The sequence below is a fragment of the Hoplias malabaricus genome, chromosome 9, assembly GCF_029633855.1.
Source record: "Hoplias malabaricus isolate fHopMal1 chromosome 9, fHopMal1.hap1, whole genome shotgun sequence".
Lineage (NCBI taxonomy): Eukaryota > Metazoa > Chordata > Actinopteri > Characiformes > Erythrinidae > Hoplias > Hoplias malabaricus.
In genome coordinates this window covers 32,906,434-32,932,406 of record NC_089808.1, presented here as the reverse complement: position 1 = coordinate 32,932,406, position 25,973 = coordinate 32,906,434, and the positions used below count along the sequence as shown (strand labels likewise).

The 25,973-nt window shown below is 40.4% G+C and overlaps 2 protein-coding genes across 4 annotated transcripts; one reads left to right on the top strand and one right to left on the bottom strand.

Annotated features, from left to right (window-relative positions):
• The first annotated feature begins 814 nt into the window (after positions 1–814).
• On the top strand, positions 815–5,685 carry ostc (oligosaccharyltransferase complex subunit). Its single transcript, XM_066681652.1, has 4 exons — positions 815–1,097; positions 1,463–1,556; positions 2,395–2,592; positions 5,238–5,685. The coding sequence occupies exons 1-4, from the start codon at positions 959–961 to the stop codon at positions 5,254–5,256; spliced, it is 450 nt and encodes a 149-aa protein (XP_066537749.1). The 5' UTR covers positions 815–958; the 3' UTR covers positions 5,257–5,685.
• Positions 5,686–7,745: 2,060 nt separating this feature from the next.
• On the bottom strand, positions 7,746–25,063 carry etnppl (ethanolamine-phosphate phospho-lyase). Of its 3 annotated transcripts, XM_066681375.1 has the most exons (13): positions 24,379–24,511; positions 22,194–22,312; positions 21,889–22,048; positions 17,613–17,687; positions 16,036–16,129; positions 14,197–14,313; positions 13,054–13,136; positions 12,021–12,246; positions 11,321–11,475; positions 10,779–10,868; positions 10,494–10,624; positions 10,334–10,404; positions 7,746–10,142 (listed from the first exon to the last, which is right to left on the bottom strand). In XM_066681375.1, exons 1-13 carry the CDS (start codon positions 24,435–24,437, stop codon positions 10,047–10,049), a joined length of 1,476 nt encoding a protein of 491 aa, XP_066537472.1. In that variant the 5' UTR covers positions 24,438–24,511; the 3' UTR covers positions 7,746–10,046. The 3 variants fall into 3 exon arrangements, with proteins under 3 accessions (XP_066537472.1, XP_066537474.1, XP_066537471.1); XM_066681377.1 differs by lacking the exon at positions 24,379–24,511 and adding an exon at positions 24,931–25,063 and having other exon boundaries at positions 7,746–10,404; XM_066681374.1 differs by having other exon boundaries at positions 7,746–10,404.
• Between the last annotated feature and the right edge of the window lie 910 nt (positions 25,064–25,973).

Below are 25,973 nucleotides of genomic sequence, written 5' to 3'. Positions count from 1 at the left end.
ACATAATATAAAAACAACTTTAAGTTCATTTTTCATTCATTATCTGTAACCGCTTATCCAGTTCAGGGTCGCGGTGGGTCCAGAGTCTACCTGGAATCATTGGGCGCAAGGCGGGGAATACACCCTGGAGGGGGCGCCAGTCCTTCACAGGGCAACACAGACACACACACATTCACTCACACACTCACACCTACGGGCACTTTTGAGTCGCCAATCCACCTACCAACGTGTTTTTTTTTTTTTTTTTTTTTAATTTTTTTTTTTTGGACTGTGGGAAGAAACCCACGCGGACACGGGGAGAACACACCAACTCACAGACAGTCACCCGGAGCGGGAATCGACCCCACAACCTCCAGGTCCCTGCTGCGCCACCGTGCCGCTCCCAACTTTAAGTTGTCAGTGGGATTTGTTTTAGAGGAAGCCCATGGTCAAGTATCAAATGGCTCTCAAGACCCTCTGTAGTGCTCAGGGTAGCTACAATGATGCTCAGGACCCTACCTGGAATAATTTGGCGCAAGGCGTGAATACACCCTGGAGGGGGCGCCAGTCCTTCACAGGGCAACACACGTAGGTACACGATTGAGTCGCCAATCCACCTACCAACGTGTTTGGGAGGAAACCTCGCGGACACGGGGAGAACACACCACACTCCTCACAGACGGTCACCCGGAGCGTGCCACTGTGCTGCCCTGTCTCTCTCTCTCTCTATATATATAAAGGGCATTTCTATTCACCCATGAGCACCGAGATTCCCTGATACAAAATACAGAATAATCTTTGTGTCTACAGTATGTGCACTACATAGGGAGTATGGGGTGATTTGAGACGCAGCCCAAGTGTAGTGGTGGTAGGAGCTGGCGCTGTTGAGCTGTATTTCCTGGACACGTCGTCTTTACGCCGCTCTGTTGACTGAGAAGCTGCAGCTCGGTGTTTGTGGAGGAATCTGTCCAGTTTAATCATGGAGACGTTAATCGGTCTTCCGTTCGCTGTATTAGAATGTCCGAATATTAAACTGAAGAAGCCGTCCTGGCTCCACATGCCCTCCGCAATGACTGTGTATGCAGTAGTTATTGTCTCGTACTTTCTCATCACTGGAGGTAAGTGTTAAAGCCGGCTAACAAATCAGCAATATATAGTTAATTATCCTAATGATTTATGGCATTTTTACTATATACTGCAAACATGGATTTGGCCTATAAAATATGGCTTTGTTTTACCATGTGCAGTCGGTGGTTACGTCTCTTTAAAATGACTACATTTATATATTTTTTCCGTCTTTAGCTAGCTAGCATAGCTAGCTCCTCTGGCTGCTAAATTATCTACATTCCACAATAAACTTAGTTAGCTATCGCTAACTGTTAGTCTGTTACACTGTAATATATTAGGGGATTGTGTTTTCTCAATTACGAGTTTTATAGCTACATAGTTTTTGTTCATATTTGTTAATAGCCCTTTTTTTCAGGTATAATCTATGATGTGATTGTTGAACCGCCCAGTGTTGGCTCAATGACTGATGAACATGGTCACCAGCGCCCAGTGGCTTTTCTGGCTTACAGGTGAGGTTTATTAACCAGTTTTCGGCCACACAGCTGAACAGGAATGCACATTTGGATAGTTGATCATTTTCATCGCTGCAGTAGCACTGACTTGGTGGTGATGATGTTAGTGTGTTGCACCTATGTGAGTGGATCAGGTACAGCAGGGCTACTGGAGTTTTAAAACATTCCCATTCCCTGGAGACTTAATTAAACACACCAAACTTGTTGGGTGACTTTGTAGATGCAGAGTCAGAGACAGTTGGCCCCAAAGTTTGTGCCAGGCATCCTCTAGTCTTCACAGTGCAATGGTAGCTGGATATTTTTAGTAAAGCAGTGATACTGAGGGGTTTAAAAACTCAGACAGCCCTGCTAGGTCTGATTCATTTGTACCAGCACAGTATACTGGACCATGCTGAGAATGATCTCAAACAGTGTATTAGTGTGTGAGGTGGAGCTTTATCAGTGCCAAATAAATGATAAAACAAAAGGATTGCTTCTGTTTACAGCCACAGTGCTCAATGTGCTTAAGCAAGATAAGGACCAAACTGTACAGAACAGATTCATAGTTTAAGGCTCTTTCTCTAAATGCCAAATTAATCCTCACTACTGCTTGAGCCATGGCTCTGTTCGTATCTTCACTGTGCTTTCCTCTGAACAGACCACTATCATTTTAAATGCCACACACTACTATAAATTGTCATATTAGTACACATCTGTACCTTTATTTCCACAGCTCAGTAGTTTCTGCATGACTGCCATTAGGCGAGTGTGTCCCTTGTATTAAATGCCTCAAAAATATTTGTATTTGTCTTAAATAAATGTTTCCTAAAATACCTGTCTACTCTCTTGCTCTCAGAGTGAATGGGCAGTACATCATGGAGGGTCTGGCATCCAGCTTCCTGTTTACAATGGGTGGTCTTGGATTTATTATTTTGGACCGCTCCAATGCACCCAATATTCCTAAACTCAACCGCTTCTTGCTGTTATTCATCGGCTTTGTGAGCGTGCTGCTGAGCTTCTTCATGGCCAGAGTGTTCATGAGGATGAAGCTGCCGTAAGTCCATCATTTCTAAAATCAGATATGTTTCATAGGTACTGAGAGAAACACATTTTGTTTACTTAATTATTTATTTATTTGTTTTTGATAAATTTGTGGCTAATGATTTCAATTACTTATATTTCTGAAATCAGGGCAACTTAGATTCATGTTTGCATTGTCTAAGCATTTTTCTTTATCAAGGGACAGCTCAGCTATGGAAGCAAATCTGTCTCATCAGACTTTGAAATATTACCACCTTTGAATTTGTAGCACTGATTTTTTCTTTTTGCACTGAAATTATGCATCTGAATTTTGTTGCTTTTGAATTTAAGTCTTCAGGCTTCCACCTCTGAATATTTTGCTTCGAAATTATGCCTCTGAATATAGTTACTCTTGAATTGAACTCGTGAATTTTCAAGAACACGTTTTCTGTTATTATTCAAAGTTAATAAATTCAGAAAAAAATCAACCTTAAAAACATTCAAACAATATATTTTTAAGTTGCTCAAATTCGACAGACCAAATTCAGAATCCAAAATACCAGTGAAAAAATTCAGAGTACACATCCGGGATACAAAGGATGAGCAATTAGGATTTTCTGTTTCACTTTAAATGCTGCACTAGTTGCATTCTGTCGCCGCTAGATGGCGAAATACGAACACAACTTCCATACCGTGAACAAACTACACGTTTAGCTTCCTTCCAGTTCAGTTATATTCAGGTTAGGGTGACCAGACGTCCTCTTTTTGCCGTCCACCGTATTTCTCTTGTCCCATTTATTACAATAAGCCCTAATCCCTTTTTGAAGAGTGCACTTTGATGACGTTATTTTAGGTGAACAAAATGGGCGCGCCGGGATCAAGTGTTCAAGGGGTCGGAGATCAGAGCAGAAATGGGACACACGTCGCCGCGCGCACCTTCTTGTGTTTTAAATCACTGTCAGACGAGCTCCACATCAGTGTTGGGTGCTGCGAACAGAAATGTGTTGAAGGTTGTTAAGGCAATTCATCATAGTCTCTTCTTCGTAGGGAAGCGTTTCTGTGTCACACGAGCCTTTCACTTTCTGCTCTATATAAAAAAACCGAAAGTCGTCACTTCTGTCCCTATAACGACACAAATACACGGACACACCTGACCGTTACTGACTTTCTGACGAGATAATCAAGTCACATCTGCGCAGTTTTTCTCTTTAACTTTAGAAGAAAACAGGCCAAATGTCCGGATCATTAAAATAGGAACGGGAGAGACTGAACTATAGCTCTCACATGCAGCACGTTTTTATCAGCCAGATCATATAAAATATGAAATAGAAATACGTTTACATAAATGTCTGGATGCTAGCGATGCTCTGATCATTTATCAAGTCTATATTTCTTCTGGTTGATAAAATGTGGTGCTTGCTTTTAGTAACGTTTAAAAAAACAATGTAAACAAGTTGCTTTAATACAGGGCTTCAGGTTTGAAGTTAGGTATGAACAGGAAATAACAGGTTTCAATGATAATAAACTGTCAAGAAATGACAAAAATTGTTTTATTATCTTTGCTTAGGGCCAAATGTTGAATCTGTCCAAAAGGGCATTTGTTTTTTTATCTTGTTAACAAGTATCTGGCAGCATGGTTGGTTATGGAAGCATTTGTGATGCCAACCTGCCCCATGTGTCCTCTTTTTTTGAAAACTCCTTTATGGTCACCCTAATTCAGATGCCTAATTGTGAAGCTAAATATTCAGAGGTGGAAGTCTGAAGACTTAAATTAAAAAGCAACAAAATTCAGCAATAATTTCAGTGCAAAAAAATTCAGTGCTACAAATTCAAAGGTGGTAAAATTTCGAAGGCTGATGAGACAGATTTGCTTCCATAGACAGCTTTTTATTTGATAAACACATCTTAACATTACTTACCAAAATCTATTGTATTAATAGCTTCAGTATTTCTTAACAGAGTAATGCTGCATAAACACTGCTCTGGCGCATCAACACACAGCAACTCATCATTCATTTTCAATGTAAATTGTTGATTCCGTCAGATTTAGCTGCATGGTGTATAATGGTGTGGTGCAGCAAGTCTGAGAGATGCAGTGCAGTGAAAAAAGCCAAGACTAATTTTATGCAAATGAATTTGGCCCTACCTCTCCAGTAGAAGTAGCTGGTGTTTGCACAATGAGTGTCAACATATTCAGTGTCTGAAATCAGAATGGATTTAGCAGGGTGTAACTTGAAGTGGATGATGCACCAAATGCCTTTTTTACATTGTTATGTGGCCAGCTGAAGAGGGGGGGGGGGGGGGGGGGGGTGTTCACATTAGCTGCTGCACCAATGCAGTGTAAGTGTATTATAAGAAGTGTTGTAGATGGTACAGTTTTGTTTTCTTGGTTTAAAAAAACATGTATGAAAGAAATAATACCAAATTCACCTAATGATAAGTTTGGAATTATATTGATCTTGAACAGTGAAGCACGCAGTTTAAAATAAATGTGTGTGTGTGTGGAATGGCGTTCTGAGCAGTGTTGATTGTAAAGCGTTCTTTGATATCTAGAAAGACTCACTATAAATGTAACTATAAATAAATAAAACATTGCTCTGAGTAACGAGGCATTTTAACTGATTGCATCTATATTCTGAACTGGTTAAATAATTAACATAAATGTGTCTCATTTTGCAGTGGTTATCTCATGGGATAAAGCAGCAAACACAAGGCTTTTACTGTGGAATCTCCCATAGACAGAGACTAAAGAAAGACTGCAAATGAAAAGGAAACCCCCTTCCAGTGCCAAGCGTCAGTGATGGGCAGTTTTTTCTGCCTGTTATATTTGTTTCCACGTATGAATGTCTGGTCCCCATGTGCTCTAAGTTACTGACTGGAGTGTAGAGTTATCGAATCCTGTAGAACTTGCACTTACGATTAATAAATACATTTAGGAAAGGGAAGACGTGCTTTGTAAGGGTGCACTGTGTTGACTGATCCACGCCCAGTTTCATATGGAATTTCTCCTTAAGAACTTGTTTTGTAGAAAGCTGAAAAAAGGCCTTTAAAGTCCGGCAGTTGCTTGATGTGCTGTTTGTTTTCTATATAAAACCAAAATAAAACTTCCTTCCCCACGTTTGATGTTCTTTTATTTAAAAGCAAAATCCTAGTAAGACTCATTTAGTATTTAAGTGTAAATGATTTTATTAAGCTTTGTATTGATATGCATTTAGTGGTCAACACAAATGTTCACGTTTATGCTGTTGTTTCAACAGCACCTGCACTATCGACTTGATTGGCTTTAGACACCAGAGGGAGACATATTACACTACACATTCCCTGTAATGAGGTCAGATGTATAGGGACATTTTAAAGGGCCCATATCCTACACTCTCAGAAGATAGAATGCATGGTAGAAGTACATTGTACCTTACAGCATAAATGTACCTTTTTAAAGGTACAAAAGTGGTTTTAAAGTCCAGTTTTCTGCCCTTAAAGGTAAAGTACATTCTCCAGAAGGAAAGGTGAATGTTTGTAGGAGTTCAATAGAACTGGGTACAATAAAAGAACGTAAGTCAACAATTATAATTGAATAAAGTACAATTATGTTCCTAACTAACAATACAGAACAGGTTCCCCTGATAACTGTGTTTCAGTAAGTCCACAAATAACATTTGTTCTTGTATGAATCAAGAGCAGACATTTTTTTACATTACCATATTCCACCCTATGATTAAACAGGATTATATTGTGTACCTTTAGGGCTGATACGTGTAAATGAACTCTTCTAATTGAGTGTCCTGTGTCATGCTTCATTTAAAAAATACAGCAGCATTATAACAAGAACTTGGCTTCGGTAGTTGCACTATCCTTAGTTCTTTTTATAAATGTCCCTGAGTTATGTTATAAAAAGGTAATATATGAACATAACAGAACCAGGAAAAAAAAAGTGACAGCACAAATGAATTGAAACAGTTTAATTAACATATTAATTGAATAGAAATTCTAGTTGTATCATAGAATTCCACAGATCAATGTAATTATAAAAATTGCTATATATATTTCCAAATATAATACGAATAAAGGAGCCTTTTCATTCATTCATTCATTATCTGTAAGCGCTTATCCAGTTCAGGGTCGCAGTGGGTCCAGAGCCTACCTGGAATTATTGGGCGCAAGGCGGGATTACACCCTGGAGGTGGCGCCAGTCCTTCACAGGGCAACACACACTCACACATACACTCACACCTACTGACACTTTTGAGTCGCCAATCCACCTACCAATGTGTGTTTTGGGACTGTGGGTGGAAACCCACGCAGACACGGAGAACACACCACACTCCTCCCAGACAGTCACCTGGAGCCGTGATCGAACCCACAACCTCCAGGTCCCTGGAGCTGTGTGACTGCAACACTACCTGCTGCACCACTGTGCAACCCTGGAGCCTTTTCAGTGATACGTATTGTTGATGAAAAGGTCTTTTCTGCTCTGCACAGCACTGACTTTTGGGTTTTAGTATTTTATTTTGGACCAACAGAGACGAGCAAAGTCATACAGACATCGGTTCTTGTACTGGCATATGCCAAATGTATTAAGAAGCTCCGCTGGAGTTCTAGAATGTATCCAGATCCAGTACAGAAGTCGTTTTAAGCTGTTGTGTTAGTCCTAGCTTCCAACAGTACTTTTATTGCGTTATTATTTTATCAACATGACAGTTGAGATAACCACCTACCTCTGACCAAAAGACCTCCTTTCCAACGTGGCCCTGTGCACAAATGCTTTAGTAATGATTATGTAAGGATCATAGTGGTCAAAGTCAGAGTCAGCCGTTCTGTTAGTTCTACTTTTAAAAACGTAAGAGTTCCTGCAGCGAGATTGAGGTCACTGAGGGCAGAAGTTCCTAGTTATGTAATCTATTTTTACCTGACACTGTCAATGATACCCATCTTTTGTCTTGCACATTTATCAACATATTAATGAATTACAAAGTGGAGATAAAGTAACAGTAGAGCATGCTGCTGTCCAAAGTACCTATTTTTAGATTGCAACGTACAGTACAATATTTTATTATGTTTGAGGCCTACTTTAGAAATGGCCTAATATTTTACCTTTCATAGACATGTTTGACCACTTATTGCGAGTACCAAATGTTAATGAAAATAACAGTACTCCATCTTAGATAAATGAAATGTTTATAAATTGGCAATAAAATAAACACAGCATGAGAATCTGACAACCAGTTCAACTAAGTGATAAAGCTTCAATAGGCAACAAATAAAGCTCACTTATCATCCTGCTTTTTTTTTTTCCAACCCTCAGCTCATTGTGTACTGGCTTCAGTGCAGGGCACTTTAAACTCTTCCACTCCATTACAGTTAAACAGACCAGTGATTCACTTGCTCTTATCATAGGAGGTGCTAGTGAAATCGCTGAGTGTGCAATCCCCTCACCCTCTGAACATGTGAACAGCTTGCAGAGCAGATATTAGCTTCAGTTTCAGCTTGTGGATAAAGAGTGCTTGCCAAAAAACATGTCTGTTTAACCTCCTTCTTGCAAAAGACATCAATATGCAGACTTTGTTTTGATGTTTACATGATGTGAATTAAAGAGAAGCAGTCATGGAGTGTGGATGAATGGATGAAGGCGATATTCAGTGATGAATTACAAATCTGTTTTGAACAAGAAGCAGGAGCTGGAGGTTTCGTCTAGTGTCATTCTAATGAAACATTAAGATCACTGAAGAAAACATCATGGGAGTCATTACCAGAGGGGAACAGAGCCTCTTGCCTCAGCGCCACAGTGACATGGCCAAAGCCAAGACAAGAGTCTGGATCTCAAGATACTGCTGAAAGCAGTGTCATATATTGTTTTTTTATGTGCTATGATGCTCTCTTAGTATGGTGATTCCACTATTTATGCCAGGTGTAAATTAACCCAGAAAAAAAAAATACAGGTCATGAGCAATCTGTTGATGACCAGTCAGAAGCATCTGTCACCCATTTGCTATGAGCTAAAATAAACATAAAATATTTGTATTATATTAATTTATTAAAATATTTATTATAATGCAACATTACTTGTATAATATAATGTTCATCTGAGATTTTAATTACATTTAAATACTAATGACTATGTGTCAACATTTAGAAAGCACCTAAAGTGTGTAACAACTCATTCATTCATTCATTCATTATCTGTAAGCTCTTTTCCAGTTCAGGGTCGCGGTGGGTCCAGAGCCTACCTGGAATCATTGGGTGCAAGGCAGGAATACACCCTGAAGGGGTCGCCAGTCCTTCACAAGGCAGCTCACACATTCACTCACACCTAGGGATACTATTGAGTCGCCAACCCACCGACCAACATGTGTTTTTGGACTGTGGGAGGAAACCCACGCAGACACAGGGAGAACACACCACACTCCTCACAGGCAGTCACCCAGAGGAAACCCACACAGACACAGGGAGAACACACCACACTCCTCACAGACAGTCACCCGGAGGAAACCCACGCGGACACAGGGAGAACACACCACACTCCTCACAGACAGTCACCCGGAGGAAACCCACGCGGACACAGGGAGAACACACCACACTCCTCACAGACAGTCACCCGGAGGAAACCCACGCAGACACAGGGAGAACACACCAAACTCCTCACAGACAGTCACCCAGAGGAAACCCACACAGACACAGGGAGAACACACCACACTCCTCACAGACAGTCTCCCGGAGGAAACCCACGCAGACACAGGGAGAACACAGCAAACTCCTCACAGTCACCTGGAGGAAACCCACGCAGACACAGGGAGAATACACCAAACTCCTCACAGGCAGTCACCCGGAAGAAACCCACGCAGACACAGGGAGAACACACCACACCCCTCACAGACAGTCACCCGGGGGAAACCCACACTGACACAGGGAGAACACACCACACTCCTCACAGACAGTCACCCGGAGGAAACCCACGCAGACACGGAGAACACACCACACTCCTCACAGATAGTCACCCGGAGGAAACCCACGCAGACACAGGGAGAAGACACCACACCCCTCACAGACAGTCACCCGGGGGAAACCCACGCAGACACAAGGAGAACACACCACACTCCTCACAGACAGTCACCCGAAGGAAACCCACGCGGACACGGAGAACACACCACACTCCTCACAGATAGTCACCCGGAGGAAACCCACACAGACACAGGGAGAACACACCACACTCCTCACAGACAGTCACCCGGAGCAGGACTCGATCCCACAACCTCCAGTTCCCTGGAGCTGTGTGACTGCGACACCTACCTGCTGCACCACCCTTGTAACATCAATTAAAAAATATATATATTAAAATTGTTCTCTATTACACAAAAAGTAATCCTTCATGTTACATATTATTTCTCTGAATTACTGAGCAGATCAGAAATTCATTTATACATGGAAATGAATAACAAATCTTTGGTCTTGGTCAATAAGTATAACGTATGATGTTTAAAAAAATAAAAAAGTTCATTTTGTTCTTTGTTTTTTGTTTGACTTTGGGATGTGATGTAGATCGCTGGTGCCATTTGGACATAACTCATGCCCGTTATCCTCCAAGAATCCCTGGACAAATAAATAATGGATTAGGAACTAGGCATTTTACGGGAAATTGTTTTTATCATACGATCAAAAACAAAATCCAGACATTTGTGGGAAGGGCCAGCTATGCCTGCTACACTGAAAGAACTCTTTGTTAATTCACTACATCTGATTATTATGAATGGAAAACAAAAATGAAAGTTTCCTGAATTTACCTTTCTCTTGCTTTGCATGTCTTGAGTGTCTTTGCTAGCAGCCAAACCGAGGTCCAAAGCTTTCTCAATGTCTTGAAGTAGAAGCAGAAAGTACATCTTGTGAGCAAAGAGGAAAATGCAGTTTTAAATTAAGACATAAATGTGGAAATGTCATGGTTACCTGTTAGAATCTGGTCCATTTTGTCCACTACTAGGTCAGAATCCTCTGTGGTAAAACACATTGGAGGCTTGAACTTTAGGACATTGCGGTTCGGCCCATCTGTACTCAATAAAATACGCTGTTCCTTCAATCTGAGAGAGAAGATAAATAGTGCAGTTCTGTATATAAATCTGTAACTGCTATATGACTTAACTGACCATAACTGTGCTAACTGACATGTGATGAATTTATGCTCTTCAACTATGACAATACAAAAGGCAGTAATTCTCAAAGAGAAGTTTTCACCTGTATATGACATCCTGAGCTTCAGCTGTTGCAGGAGTTCTTTTAATCTGGTCTTTCACCAGCTCCACACCAATAAACAGTCCACAACCTCTGTTAAAAAACAATCAGTGACATTTTTCTAAAACTAATTTAACCATTCATAGGCACTAGAAAGATCAGAAATGTATGAAGCATTCAAAAATTCCAGCACTTATTGACAGTTCACATTGTCTCAATGCTGACCTGACTATTATATAATTACAATACACAAATCTGATTTAAAATTATGTAATATGCATTTTATCACTAATAAAAATATCAAATAAAATATCCTCAAGTCTCCAAAATCCCACGGCACATTCATAATGCTGTTGAAAGACAGTTTTTGTTGTCAAAATAACTGGAGTTGCTAACTGTAATATCAGTGTTGCAGTGTATTAGAGTCGGACACTGGGTTCCAAAGTCCAGCAGCTAATTACTAAGGCTGGTTATCCTCCCACTGGAATATAAACAATACCTGTAAAGCTGACTAAGCAACTGTAAGAATGACACTGTAACCAGACCTGATGTCTCCAATTAAGGGGTGTCTCTCTTTCAGCTTCTCCAGTTGCTCAGTGAGATATCCTCCTACTCGCAAGGCATTTCCTTGGAGATCTTCCTTTTTGATCACATCCAGAACAGCTAACCCAATAGCACACGATACTGGGTTCCCACCAAACTGTAGACACACCCAGAATTAGTCAGGTTTATATGATTATAATTTACAGTTGTATGTATAATTTACATTTTTACAATCATATGACGTACTGCTCCACTTATGCTACGATAAAGCTATTAATATGTAAGCTATCAAAGTTATTATTTGTTCACTGATATGTTAGTAAAACATATAAATTCCACTGAAAATTTATATCGAAACCAAATCTGTTTGGAATCAGAAGAGGGTTTACTAGGATTGTGTTATTCAGGCACTGTACTGAATATGATATAATTAAGCTGGGGGTGAAGGCTAACATAAAATTCATCCAACACACATGAAGCTTTGTTACATTTTTTAACCCTTAAACTCTTAACACTCAGGAGCCACTTAAAAAAACTGTACAAGTGCCACATTCTTGCAATATTTGCCAGTGAAAGAAAAATCAGAGTAGACTTAAATCTGTATATGAATTGTAAAAATAATCCATGGCACAACACCATTTAATCAAATACGTATTCAGTCACTGCTTTTGAATAGTATAAAAAACATAAAATTTTCCTCACTGTGTTAAAATACTCCATTCCAGACGCCATGAAGCTTTCCGCCACCTCTTTGGTGGTTACAACACAGGACATTGGATGACCATTTCCAATGGGTTTTCCCATGGTGACAATGTCTGGCACAAAGTCTTCCCCTTGCAGTTGAAAGGCCCAGAAATGTGTACCCACCCGTCCAAAACCTACCTGGACCTCATCAACAATAAAGATACCCCCTGCGTTTCTCACATGTCTATTGAAGAAAAAGGTAGAGAACACAGAATTAACAAAGATACATAGCAACTACACATCAGTACATTTTTACCCCTAGACATGAAAAGTGTAATCTCTGAAAGAAATATACAAGTTGTAAATATTCACACTGATTTATACGTGACATTTGTGAGGTTTAGGCAGATATGAAAAAATGTACTATTTGTAATAGGGATTATTCATTCATTCATTATCTGTAACTCTTATCCAGTTCAGGGTCGCGGTTGGTCCAGAGCCTACCTGGAATCATTGGGCACAAGGCGGGAATACACCCTGGAGGGGGCGCCAGTCCTTCACAGGGTAACACACACACTCACACATACACATACTTTTGAGTAGCCAATCTACCTACCAACATGTGTTTTTGGACTGTGGGAGGAAACGGAGGAAACCCACACGGACACAGGGAGAACACACCAAACTGCTCACAGGACTCCAACCCACAACCTCCAGGCCCCTGGAGCTGTGTGACTGAGACACTACCTGCTGTGCCACCGTGCCGCCCCCATGTTTGTTTAAAGTATGCTAAATGTCAGTTGCCATTACAATATACATTCTAGTTCTGATGTGCGACAGCCACACAGTCCAGTTCAATAGTGTATTATTTCAGTACATGAATGTTAACTTATAGCAATCCAGAAATCCTACATAAAATTCCTGTGTTCCACCACAATTTTTTCCATTTTTCAATAAAATTACTTCAACGTCACAATTATAACCAAAGAAGGCATTTTTGGTTGGATCCATTAGTCAATTGTTCACAAATGAATTGGGACTGATTACATACTGTGCCACTTTCTGGAAGTAGCCCACCGGAGGAATCACCTGCCCACCACAACTCTGCAGTGACTCAGCAATAAAGGCAGCAATCTGCACAAGAGGAGACTGTGTGAGACAAGTGTAATCAAAAGTCTATTACTCTATATATCCACATCTGTAGTAGTGATTACTGAGCTGAAATACAGCCAAGTAGGACAACAAATGACTTTCAAAGAAAAGGTTAGACAGCTAGCATGTAGCAGTGTACAGGAGAGCAGAGAAAAGACAGACATAAGAAATCAAGAACATGGCCCATCTGTAATTTTCTCCTAAGCTGTCTGTGCCAAGGGTTTATATATTTTGTCCATTTCAGTATGTCTACTTTCAACCTTTAATGCTCCCCCCTCCTATTCTTTTCTATCTATTCTTTTCTATTATATGAATGAAAAAAACCTGGATATGCCTTTTAGAATGTTCTTAATTTATTTAATATTAATATATATATTTAATATAACATAAATCCTTTTATTAACATCCTCTTCCCTGATTAAACAATCAAATAAACACACTTTAAACAGAGTTTCTATTCCAAAAACCAGCGTGCCTGGATGAGCCCAGTCTGTGCAGACACTGTTATTGCTGTCACAAACACACAGTAAAAACAAGCTTCAGTGCCTAGTGTTACACGGCAATGTCTCCCAACAGTGGATCAGTGCCCATTTAAAACTCTCAAGCCACAGCTCTGTGCCCCTCCATAGCTCCATGAATATGGCTTGAGACATTTCCCCTGTGGCATGCAAGATCCACTCTTTGCTGTGGTCTAGTTTATAAAATGTACCCCTTTACTCTGACCTTAACCCCAAAGTAATTGAGAAAATGGAGTAAAGCTTTTGATGTGCTTGTGGATTCCTCTTTTGAACTAATGCAGTATTTTTTTCCACTCACTTCCACCAATTTATCTTTGGTTTTAGACCGATTATAAAAACTTGCAAGTGCCAGTTCAGTTTAAAACAGAGTTTAAAGAACCTTCACATAATATAATATCAGTGAATTGTTCAGCAGTCCACCTTGCAATTACTAATGCACATGGTTCCATCACACGCTGATTTGGAAGTAGTGTTTTTAGTGCATATTTAGTAAAGCTATAAGTTGTTTAGTTATATGTACAAACCTTCCGCCCTTTTGCATGAGCTTTGCCAATGATGTCTTTAACTTCATCTGCATAGGCGGTAGCAGGGTCTGGGTGGTCTTCCCTGTATTTTCCTCTGTAGATATCTGGACTTGGAGCCTGAGAAGCACACAGTTATTTTAACAGTATTAGAAAAGTGTTAGACACTGTCAAGTGTCTGAACCTCTGGTTCTGATGATAATTCAATTTTAAGAACACATGAATTATTCAAGAGTAAATGTAAAATCCTGTCATGTATTTCTCCCAAGTAAAAGGTCAAAATACAGAGTTTTCATTCATTCATTCATTCATTATTTGTAACTGCTTCATTCATTCATTCATTCATCTGTAACTCCAGAGCCTACCTGGAATCATTGGGCGCACGGTGGGAATATACCCTGGAGGGGGTGCCAGTCCTTCACAGGGCAACACAGACACACACTCACACATTCACTCACACCTATGGACACTTTTGAGTCGTCAATCCACCTACCAACGTGCGTTTTTGGACTGTGGGAGGAAACCCACACGGACACAGGGAGAACACACCAACTCCTCACAGACAGTCACCCCGAGCGGGAATCGAACCCACAACCTCGAGGTCCCTGGAGCTGTGTGACTGTGACACTACCTGCTGCACCACCGTGCCGCCCCATACAGACTTTTGTTACCTCAATATAAAATACAATAAAAATGTGTGGTTTTCATTAAGCCCTGTGAAGGACTGGCGTCCCCTCCAGGGTGTATTCCCGCCTTGCGCCCGATGATTCCAGGTAGGCTCTGGACCCCCCGCGACCCTAAATTGGATAAGCGGTTACAGATAATGGATGGATGGATGGATGGTTTTCATTAATTCATTCATTCATTGTGGTGGGTCCAAAGTCTACACAGAATCACTGGATGCAAGGCGGACACATCTTGGATGAGGTACCAGTCCTTTGCAGGGCACCTCACACACACACACATTCACTCACACACTCACACTTATGGACCTATCCACCTAACAACACGTGTTTTTGGACTGTGGGAGGAAACTGGAGCACCCGGAGGAAACCCACACTGGGAGAACACACCACACAACTCTTCATGGTTAGTCACCATAGGTGGGACTCAAACACTACATGTTGCATCACTGTGCTGCATTTTTTTTTTATCTCTACTCAGATGGGACAACACAATCCTTCCTTCTGACCGTGTTATTTCAAATGAGTCAAGATGGTTCGCTGAAAATGTATAAATGTAAATGATCCAGAATAAAATGCAGTTTACATTCATATCAACATAATTTTAGGGAAATGACACGGTTCTATTGAAACACAACAGTCAAAAGGAACCTGATGTTCTGCTTCATCTGCCAAGTTTAAAACAAATAACACACACTGGGCATTGAATAGGCCATGCAATATTCAGCCAGTATACCTGACACCAAGCCTTTGACACCCTCAATATGTACATAATTAAGACCAACTGTTTTGGGGTCATCATTCCAGAAGAATATAGTAATCACCATCACACTGTAGATGCACTAACGTAAATGCCTGAAAACTCAGTGCACACAGTTAAAAGGATGTAACTAACAGAAGCAGAATGTAGGTCATGAGCTAACGGTCTATTAAAAATGAATTCTGGTAACATGCTAATTTGCCTTGTTAATTTGAAATACAATAGTGCTACACAGCCATGATAACATGGTATTAAATAATACTTCATGACTCCAGAAAAGAACAGCATGGATAAGCAACAAAGAAAGAGAAGTGAAAGAGAATCAGAGACAATGATAGAGAGAAAGAGAGATGGAAAGGTGTCATGCGAGTGGGTAAACAGGTTTACGTATGTTCTCACCACATGCACATGTTCACTGTTCTGGGGCTGTGGAAGCTGGTGGAACTTATAAGGGCTGATTTGGATGAGTGATGACACATGGCCGTGATAGGCACTGCACAAAGAACACAATGAACTCTGTCAAACAGCTGGAGACCCAATTTGTAAATAAACAATAGAACAAACTCTTATTATGTGAAGCATGTGATTGTGATTTTTGAAAAGAACTGGAATCTTTCAGAGACTTTGCAGCATTCTGTCACATTATCAGAGAGGAACAGAAAAATCGTACATCATTTCAGTCAAAGCATCCTCCAGCTCACAATCATGAAATAACACAACTCACACCTGGAAAAATATCATCACTCGCAGATCACAGCCTTGTACTTGGTGAACTCCCGGTAACATTTTTAAACATTCTTAAATCATAAGCACCCTGATATGTGTGTGTATTTCACACTTATTAATCACACAATAATAGAAACACATCAGTGTCACAGTTATTACTGGGTTATAAATTAAACGGAAATATTGCTATGTTTATTATGAGTTCGTGATGGAGGGGTTATATTTGAATGAAAGTTAATGCAAAAGGATTTAGACTATTTTTATTTATCTGTTCATCATTACATTCTTTAGAGGGTTGTGGCTGTGTTAAAAACAACAAAAATGGAAGTACAAGGTTGGTTCCAACAGTGACAACATACTGTCAGAAAACTAACCCCACTACACAACACAATTAGAGGAGAACACTAAGTGCTCCATTCTACTATTCCAGCTTACAAACACTAATGACTATGGGAAGAGGACCAGAGAGTGAAGCTAACTCTGCTCTCACAGAAACTAACAATTTGAAAATGCAGATATTCTGCAGGATTCAGCTACTGAAAAGTACCCTTTTGTAGTTTTTTTCCATTAACTTGGCTTCTTTAAATCAATAATGAATTTTAAACATCCATTATTCTTATAAAAAAATAGAGTAAAAATCTTATCAGGCAGTGTACAGACAAAATAAACATAAAAATCCACATCTAAACCTAACCCAAACTCTACCGTAATCGAGAAACTCTTTCATAATCAAGAATGTATCAGAAGGATTATACAGAGTTTGCAATCTGTAGGTAATCTATAAAAGACTCTATTAATACACAATTTTATAAACATTACCTATAGATGTATATCCTACACATATAAATAAACATGTGTAGAAAAATGGAAATAATCTTACTGGTAATATTCTTACAATGTCTTTAAAATGAGAAATATATGTATGATTTCTCACAGTCCCCCTACTTGCAGTTCTGTGAGCTAATACCAAGAAACACTTATTAAATGACACCATGCATTTATTACCAGAAATGACTGCATGCTGAATGAGCTTCCACGGAAGGTACTGGGCGTAATCCTGCAACTCTCAAGCCCTGTATCATTTGGTATGACTAAACAGCTGAGTCAGGACTTGTAGGGTCAGTAGACAGAAGACACTGAACAGAGTTAATGTGTAAGCTGATAGCTCAGTGCTTCTCTGAAGCTGGTTACTCTTTAGGTGTATGTAGCAGAGAAAAAACAGACACAGATGCAGTGCTGTATTGACTTACTGGTCCAGCGTGATGATGTCTTTGTGGCCAGTGTGCTGCCAAGCCAGCCTCAAGGCCAGGTCATTGGCCTCCGAGCTAAAGGTCAAAAAAGCAAGAATTCAGCTACTGAGTCACCATGAAACACGCTCCTACTTGCATAAGATCAGGCTCCTATCTTCTACTCGGAACTCAAGATAGCTGTTTCCTTTCAAAGAAGATGAACCTGGACTTCTATCAAAACAGAAGACATTTTCAAAATTGTATACACCCAGTTATAAACTGATTTGAAAACAACTGGCTGTTATTGCAAAAGATCATTATTTAATAAAGTTGGTCTTAATAATATTATGACAATGTTTTCTCTGTGTGTATCACACTCAGATATGCACACATATTATAAATCCTGAGGGCAGTCTTTGAAATAATTTGTTAATGAACCATTCAGTTATAAAAAGGGTGTGTTTTGCATTCTGTGCTTCACTAAATTCTACTCATTTGTAATGGAACAAGCAGTTAGCCCGTGTTCTCCAAGTACTGGAAATATCCATGATTTCCTTGGAAAAGTAAACTGCAAAATGATGACACATAATTTATCATATATAAGATTCATACCTTCATATTGCAAGCCTCTACCAAAACATGTCATTAGAATATAATTAGCTGTACATCACTAAATCAGTAAATGAGTTTCTGCTGTACGTACTGGATGTGTATTTTCCAGAGTATGCTCAAATCAATACACTTTTATTTTTGCTCAAGCACATTAGCAAGTAACTGAATCTATATTTTGCTCAGTTAAATTTTAGCTGTTCACAATTGGTTAGTAATACATTTTTTAGAGTTACATTTTTGCTGTGTGGATAATACGGCAGTTCTTGTGTAAGACCTCTAACACTACACCAGCCTACTTCCTATTACAGGACAAAAATTTAAAGAAGCTCTGAATACAAGCAAATAGTAGCGGTCAAATGACCGGCTTTGGCTCTTTAACATTTAAATTACACAGTCAATGATTACACCTGCGCAACTCTGTGGCTACAGGTCACAAATACTGTCTTTTTCGCTCACACATGACAACTTCATCGCCCTCTTACTTTTGCACCAAATACCTGAGTTAGTGTCGTGCAAAACTAATGTGTGCATCAGCAAACCCTTCTGACCAGTCAGAGGACTCATTAGGCATGTGTCAAATGCTAGTTCTACTGGTTCTGTGACTGAGTGCCTCCTACGAAAAGCCTTCTCCACAAAACAACCATGGAGGGCCGAGGATTCATGTACAAAATGGAATGGAAAATGGGAAATTAATCAAATTAGCAAAAATCAGATTTCCCGCACCTGGTGTATGATATTTTTGTACTTGTGTGTAGAATTGGATTTGTGAACCTGCAATGAAGTATTTGTGAAGGTGTAACTGAAGAGATTTTCTCTGTGACTTCAAATTCACTGATACACATGTGACTATTTTCTACAACAACAGTACACAGTTCTGTTTCAGAATTTGTTAGAAGTGTTGCCAAAAAAGTATTTTGCTTTGCTTGGTGCCTCTGAGGAAGCTGCAGAATGCTCTGCTGCCTCTGAGGCAGATTCTAAAGAAGTACTGCACATTTGGGGCACATTTGTATTATAACTGAATGGCATACGATAATGTTCTGCTTCAGAGGCAGCAATCATGTGCTGTTCAACTATGTATTAGCCTCTGCCTCAGAGGCAGCAGAGCTTCTTCAGAGGACGCAATCATAACACAAATGTGCAGGAATGTACTTCTACAAAATCTGCCTCTTTGGTATTTTTGCTCCTGAGCTCCCCCTACAGCTGCAGAGTGTAGTTCATTTTTACAGCTCTGTCCTGAAATCAATGGGGAGAGAGGGAGGAGTGCTGGGGTAGCTTCCTCTAAAAGTTACATAGTACAGTTTCCGCAGTGCTGATCCCAGTGTAGAAACAACAGAGGCTCTCTTCTCCCTATTACAGGTCAGTGGAGCATCACGGTGATTTTGAAGCTGTACATTTAAGGTGAAAATACTACCTAGTAGGGATGGGGAGATTCACCGATTCACATCGGTGGTTCGGCACACATGTCTGCGATGCGACTGCACCGGTAGATTCAAGTTGCATCGGGTTTAATTTGCGGGCGAATTTACGGTGCATCGCCTCTAGCCTTTTTGCATCGGCAAATACCATGGTTAAATCGGGTGTTTTGTTTTGCAGTATTAGTTCCTTATTGTAATGTATTTTCTGAGTCAACGTATTTTTTTATTGATTTCTTTTTTTTTCTGAGGCAACATAAATGCACCATCGTGTCCTCAGGCACGGACTCAAGCACGCAGACGTACACAACAAAAATGGAAGGAAACGAGAGCATTAGCAACGACAAAGAGATATTTAATGCACCAAAAAAGACACACAAATCAAACGTGTGACCATATTTTGGGTTTTTTTAAGCGAGGTGGTCAACTTAACAAGATGCACTCAATCTGCAAGCAATGCCGTGGGGCTATAAAATACGTTAGTAGCACGACAAACCTGGTGACGGCACGACGGCATGGTGTGGAGTAGCAGATAAGTCTAGCAGACAATAGTATGTGTTGCAAATCATAATTTTCTCTATGCATATTTTTAATACTGCACTTTTGAAAACTGTTCATCTTATATGTTTTATACATTTTGTATAAATATAGACGGAGAATATAACTGAGTAATTAAACTGAATAAAATGTAATTCTCTGTCTGAATGTATTGAATTATGGATTTTTTATATTATGTATTGGTTTTACTCCATTGAAAACAACCAGATGCATACATCCCTCAGATTGTTACAGAGAGTAAAGCAGAATTGTGCTATTGAGTTAAGAAAACTGATGGGTTAGGCTAATACATCCTCAAACCTCAACTAACTGTATCGAATGATTACTTATAAAACCAAATCCTCTTATAATTAAGTCATATCGTTATCAAATCATTTTTGAATCGCATTGTATCCTGAACAGGGTTGATTTGTATCGCATCGTATCGACAAGGGTTTTCAGTGTATCGCAATTATATCGTATCGGTGGCAGTGTATCGAGATGCGTATCGAATCGACATTAGTGGTGAAGATATACATCCTTACTACCTAGTGTTCCTTTAAGTAAATTCTGAGCTGCTAATTTTGAAATTCTACTTAAGTAGATTTTAGGGAAGGTACTGTTTTATTTACATTGTTTTATCCAAGCAACACTTTAATTCAGAATGATTCTTCTAATCATTTTGACACAAAAGTATAGGAGAGTGTAAAAGATGCCCTGAATTTACCTCTCCAACAAGTTTACATTCCAGGTCAGACTGCTGAATGTTGGCTGGAAGCCATAAACCTCGGGTGGGACATGCATGTGCATAGGGATTGGCTGAGAGCGCATGGGATTCATTTCACTGTGAATATATTTTGTAAGATCTCTGTCTGGCCTTTGTGTCTCTGTTATTTTAAGAAGATGGCATTTGAAGTTGAATTATTAGAATTTCTGTGCCTGAGATCAGCTATGAACTACCATCCCATTACCATTAAACTGATCGTGTAAATGTTTATACAATGCACAGTTCACAAATATTGGCACAACTGGTAGCAAGATGAGCACTAGAAAACTTTCTTAATTTGCATATTTTTGAAAGCTATTTTAAAATATCGTCAACAATCTGAAATACAACCAGTGAAAGAATAAAATACAATCAAAATCTTAGTATGAAATAAAGGAGGAATATTTTTTCAAATCTCTGTGTTGCATTTCTTGAAATTGCTTTATATAATAACCTGTGTACACTTGGGTTGCAAAGATCAACTCTGTGCTTTTCCTCTTTCTCTTTCAACGCTTAATAACACTAGAGAGCACGTAGCTATGGTTCACAAATCAGCACTACACATGTTTTCCAATATTTGTGCAGGGGGCACTGTATATACATTTACGGGAACAGTTTAAGGGCAATGGCACGTTAGCTTCACTTGACCTCAGACTCAGAAATGCCAATCATTCACACTTCAAAGGTCAGCACTACACATGTGCTGCAGGAGATCTAAAAGCCACACGGAGTTCTTACAAAACAGATTCACAGTCAAATGAATGAGTAGTTGCCATTGAAGTGTGTAGAGAAATGAACTAAACTGTGAGATAAAAACTCTCAGGTCCTATAGGGACACAAGGTCCGTATTTTCTGTCCTGGCAGCAGCAACCTAGAAATGTATCTATGCATTGGTAATGCGTGTTTGCATTCTTAATGTGATTTTATGCTCACGGGCAGCTGGGTGAGTCAGTGGAGTGAGTGGACATACCCAGAGTTGACGAAGTAGCAGACGGAGAGTTTCTGGGGCAGTGTGGCCTGCAGACGCTGAGCATACTGCACCAGGTTATCGTGAAGGAAGCGCGAGTTAGTGTTCAGCAGTTTCATCTGCTCCGCTCCAGCACGGACAACTTCCGGATGACTGTGTCCCACTAAGAGAGGAGTGAAGAGAAATCAAAACACCTTAATTCTGTAACACTGTGGCATAGCACACAAAGTTCCTCCACCCAAGAAAAAGAAGTGGAATGTACAAGAGGAAAGAAAGAAAAACAACTCAACATGTTGTTCTGTGTATACCATGAGCTACATTGTTGATGCAGTCCAGGTATTGCTCGTTTTTCTCATTGTACATGTACTGTCCACTGGCTCGAACGATCTTAATGGGGTCATGACCGAAGAAGATCTTACAGGATGGTCTAGAGAGAGAGAGAGAGAGAGAGGGAGAGATGCAATTGAAATTTAATTCATTCATTCATTATCTGTAACTGTTTATCCAGTTCAGGGTCGCAGTGGGTCCAGAGCCTACCTGGAATCACTAGGTGCAAGGCAGGAATACACCCTGGAGGGGGCGCCAGTCCTTCACAGGGCAACACACACACTCACACATTCACTCACATACTCACACCTACAGACACTTTGGAGTCGCCAATCCACCTACCAACGTGTGTTTTTGGACTGTGGGAGAAAACCGGAGCACCCGGAGGAAACCCACGCGGACACAGGGAGAACACACCAACTCCTCACAGACAGTCACCCGGAGGAAACCCACGCGGACACAGGGAGAACACACCAACTCCTCACAGACAGTCACCCGGAGCGGGAATTGAACCCACAACATCCAGGTCCCTGGAGCTGTGTGACTGCAACACTACCTGCTGCACCACCGTGCTGCCCTATTGAAATTTGCCAGTGCTAAATTAATATTAATTTAAAACTAGTAAATAGCTACTGTATTGTTCCCTGTAGATGATGTGGTCTCTTGAAAAATGAACAAAATGTCATTTAACCAAAGGTTTCCAAATTTCTTGCCTGTGACAGTACACTGATCATCCATAACATTAAAGCCACATCCTTGTTTCTACACTCACCGACCACTTTATTAACTCCACTGACCATGCAAGAGCACTTTGTTGTCCCACAAATGCAGACTGTCCATGTTGCTCTGCATACGTTAGCTCACTTTCTCCCTGTCCTTCAATGGTCAGGACAGAACAGGTAAGGTTTGGGTGTTGGATCTATCTTTGCCATGTGGTGATGTGTTAGTGTGTGTTGAGCTGGTATGAGTGAATCAGACACAGCAGTGCTGCTGGAGTTTTTAAACACTGTCCACCCTGTTAGACATGACAGAGACAGTAACTCATCTATTGCTGTAAGTTTGTGTTGTTCATTGAGTTCAGTTCATCTAGCACTGAGGATGATCGACCAACCAAATCATGGTTGGGGGCAATGTTTGCAGATGAACAGAGACACCTGTAGTTGTAGAACTCAGTGGAGTTGATGAAATGGAATAGTGTAGAATTGAGGAGGTAATTATCCATCCATCCATTATCTGTAACCCTTATCCAGTTCAGGGTCGCGGTGGGTCCAGAGCCTACCTGGAATCATTGGGCGCAAGGCAGGAACACACCCTGGAGGGGGCGCCAGTCCTTCACAGGGCAACACACACACTCACACATTCACTCACATACTCACACCTACGGACACTTTTAAGTCGCCAATCCACCAACCAACGTGTGTTTTTGGACTGTGGGAGGAAACCAGAACACCCGGAGGAAACCCATACAGACACAGGGAGAACACACCACACTCCTCACAGACAGTCACCCGGAGCGGGAATCGAACCCACAACCTCCAGGTCCCTGGAGCTGTGTGACTGCGACACTACCTGCTGCGCCACCGTGCCGCCCTATGAAGAAAACTAATTTTAATTTGTCTTTGAAAATATTGAAACATTTTCCAGTAAATCTATGAATGTTATAATGTTTTTATTTTATCGAAAACAATAGCTAAAAACTTAAACGCTTCTGTCTGTACCTCCATATTGAATGGTTTAATAAATATAATTTTCTTGCCATTTAAAAGCGTATGATTTTGCCCTGAGTGTAACCTGTTGATCATATATTGACCTAAATTCACAATATCAGCACTCTGCATCAAAATATAGCAGTGTGTTTTCTGTACAGAATGTGTGTTATTTTTGACTACTACTCATCTACTCATTTGAGAAGATGTGCAAATCGTTTGCAGAGTTGTGTTCCTGTAGAAGACTTAAAGCGCGCTATGAGACATTAAAGATTTATGATGTAAAAGACATTTACCATTTCAATATTGCAGGTGTACACGTGTACGTAATAAGTTATGTGTAGCACGGGTTTAAACCGCAGGAAGGGTATAACCTCTTAAACACATCAGAAGAGAGTCGAGTTGAGACACAAAATCGACTCAAGCGCAAGAATGAACAGAGCAGACTGAGATCTCTTACCCAATGTGTTTCTTTCTCAGATCGATGGTTTTCTGTTTATTGAAAATTTCTGTTGCCATCGTGGTTCTGAAGCGCTATGTATGTGTCTGTCTCTGTCAACGAGCGTGTATGAAACTGCTGCTCTACTGGCCCTGTCAAATCCACCCCCCCAACACACACACACACACACACGTCCGTCACACACATGGCACACAACGGCCTCATGATTCCGAGGTTCACCCAGGATAGAGTGCCAGTCCATATCTGAATATAGACACACACAGACAGACATTCAGTCACACGCACTCACCTACAACACGTTTAGCTTTTACCAATAAGACCAACATTGTCTAAAGGAGATGTAGTTCCTAAACCTTCCACTAGAGGAGGCAAGTGAGGCTGAGCATATTTTCATGTGTATGTTAATCAGAGTATAACAAGATACAACCTCTACTCCAAACGAAGGGGCTGCGTTTGTACTCCAAAGCACAGTACATATGTAGAACGCTTGTTGTCTCTTAAAAAAAATAAATAAATATTGACTTGCAGGGAGAAATTGGCAAAGTGACTTACAGTGAATAACATCATGGCTGTGGACTCTGGCTGGAATTATGTGAATGTGAAATCCCAGTTTCAGTTATACAGGGTACACACAGGAATGTAAATGTTCCAATATATAAGACGGACTAGAGGTGACACAACTATTAGCAGCGGCAAGGCTCTGAAAATCCTACGATGGGAACAGGGTCATTTGTGTCTTTCCATGCTGACCAATCACAGTGAGCTCTAATAGCATTAACTAGGCAGTGCTGTAAACCAATCAGCTTCGAGTATCATATGCCGCGTCAGACTGACGAACATGGATGTACTGCGATTTATCGGTTTAACCGGACTTTAAAATCGCCATTTTAGCTTCTGAAAAGAAATAGTGCGGGAGAAATGTGTTACTTTACAGAAACCGTTGAGTAGAGGCTGTTAGAAAGAGATTGATTATTATCAAAGGGTACACCACTGAAGATCATTTGATACCCCATTGACAGCTTGGTGTTTTAACATAGGGTGACCAAATGTCCTCTTTTACCCGGACATGTTCTCTATTTTAGATTTAAAAAATGTCCGGGCGGAATTTCACCAACGTCCGGGATTTTGTTTTTCTAGAACTTACATGGAACTTCGAGAAGCGTTTCGTTCACAAACTAGTCCCGCCCTCCCCTACTCTGATTGGTTCGCTTGAGTGAGAATGGGGCGTGGTGAAGTAGCCTAAAATCTTCTCATTGGACGGTCTGTCTGTAGCGCTACCGTTATTGGTCGATAACCTTCTCTGTAAACATTTAATTGGTCAGTCTGCACGTCAGTAGTTTACGTCAGGCAAAGCTCATGTACCTACCCTCATCTCGAGCAGCTATGACGAAACGTAAATGTAAGTTCTCGGATGAAATAAAAAAAGAAATCCCCATGTTTTCTCATGTGTAATAAAGATGTAAAGGACCTAAAAGCACACATAGGTTCAGCTAAGCATACGACATAAATGAGGGGCGAGAACTCATCACCCCTCCCCCCCCGGAGCGTGTCCTATTTTTCACCATCTCAGATTTGGTCACCCTATTTAAAATGAT

Coding starts and splice junctions, on each gene's coding strand:
- ostc (XM_066681652.1), top strand. CDS start 959: ATGGAGACGTTAATCGGTCTTCCGTTCGCTGTATTAGAATGTCCGAAT. Junction 1,098..1,462: donor GTACTTTCTCATCACTGGAG/GTAAGTGTTAAA, acceptor CCTTTTTTTCAG/GTATAATCTATGATGTGATT. Junction 1,557..2,394: donor GTGGCTTTTCTGGCTTACAG/GTGAGGTTTATT, acceptor TCTTGCTCTCAG/AGTGAATGGGCAGTACATCA.
- etnppl (XM_066681374.1), bottom strand. CDS start 24,437: ATGGCAACAGAAATTTTCAATAAACAGAAAACCATCGATCTGAGAAAG. Junction 22,049..22,193: donor CATCAACAATGTAGCTCATG/GTATACACAGAA, acceptor CTCCTCTCTTAG/TGGGACACAGTCATCCGGAA. Junction 11,476..12,020: donor GAATGGAGTATTTTAACACA/GTGAGGAAAATT, acceptor GTGTGTCTACAG/TTTGGTGGGAACCCAGTATC.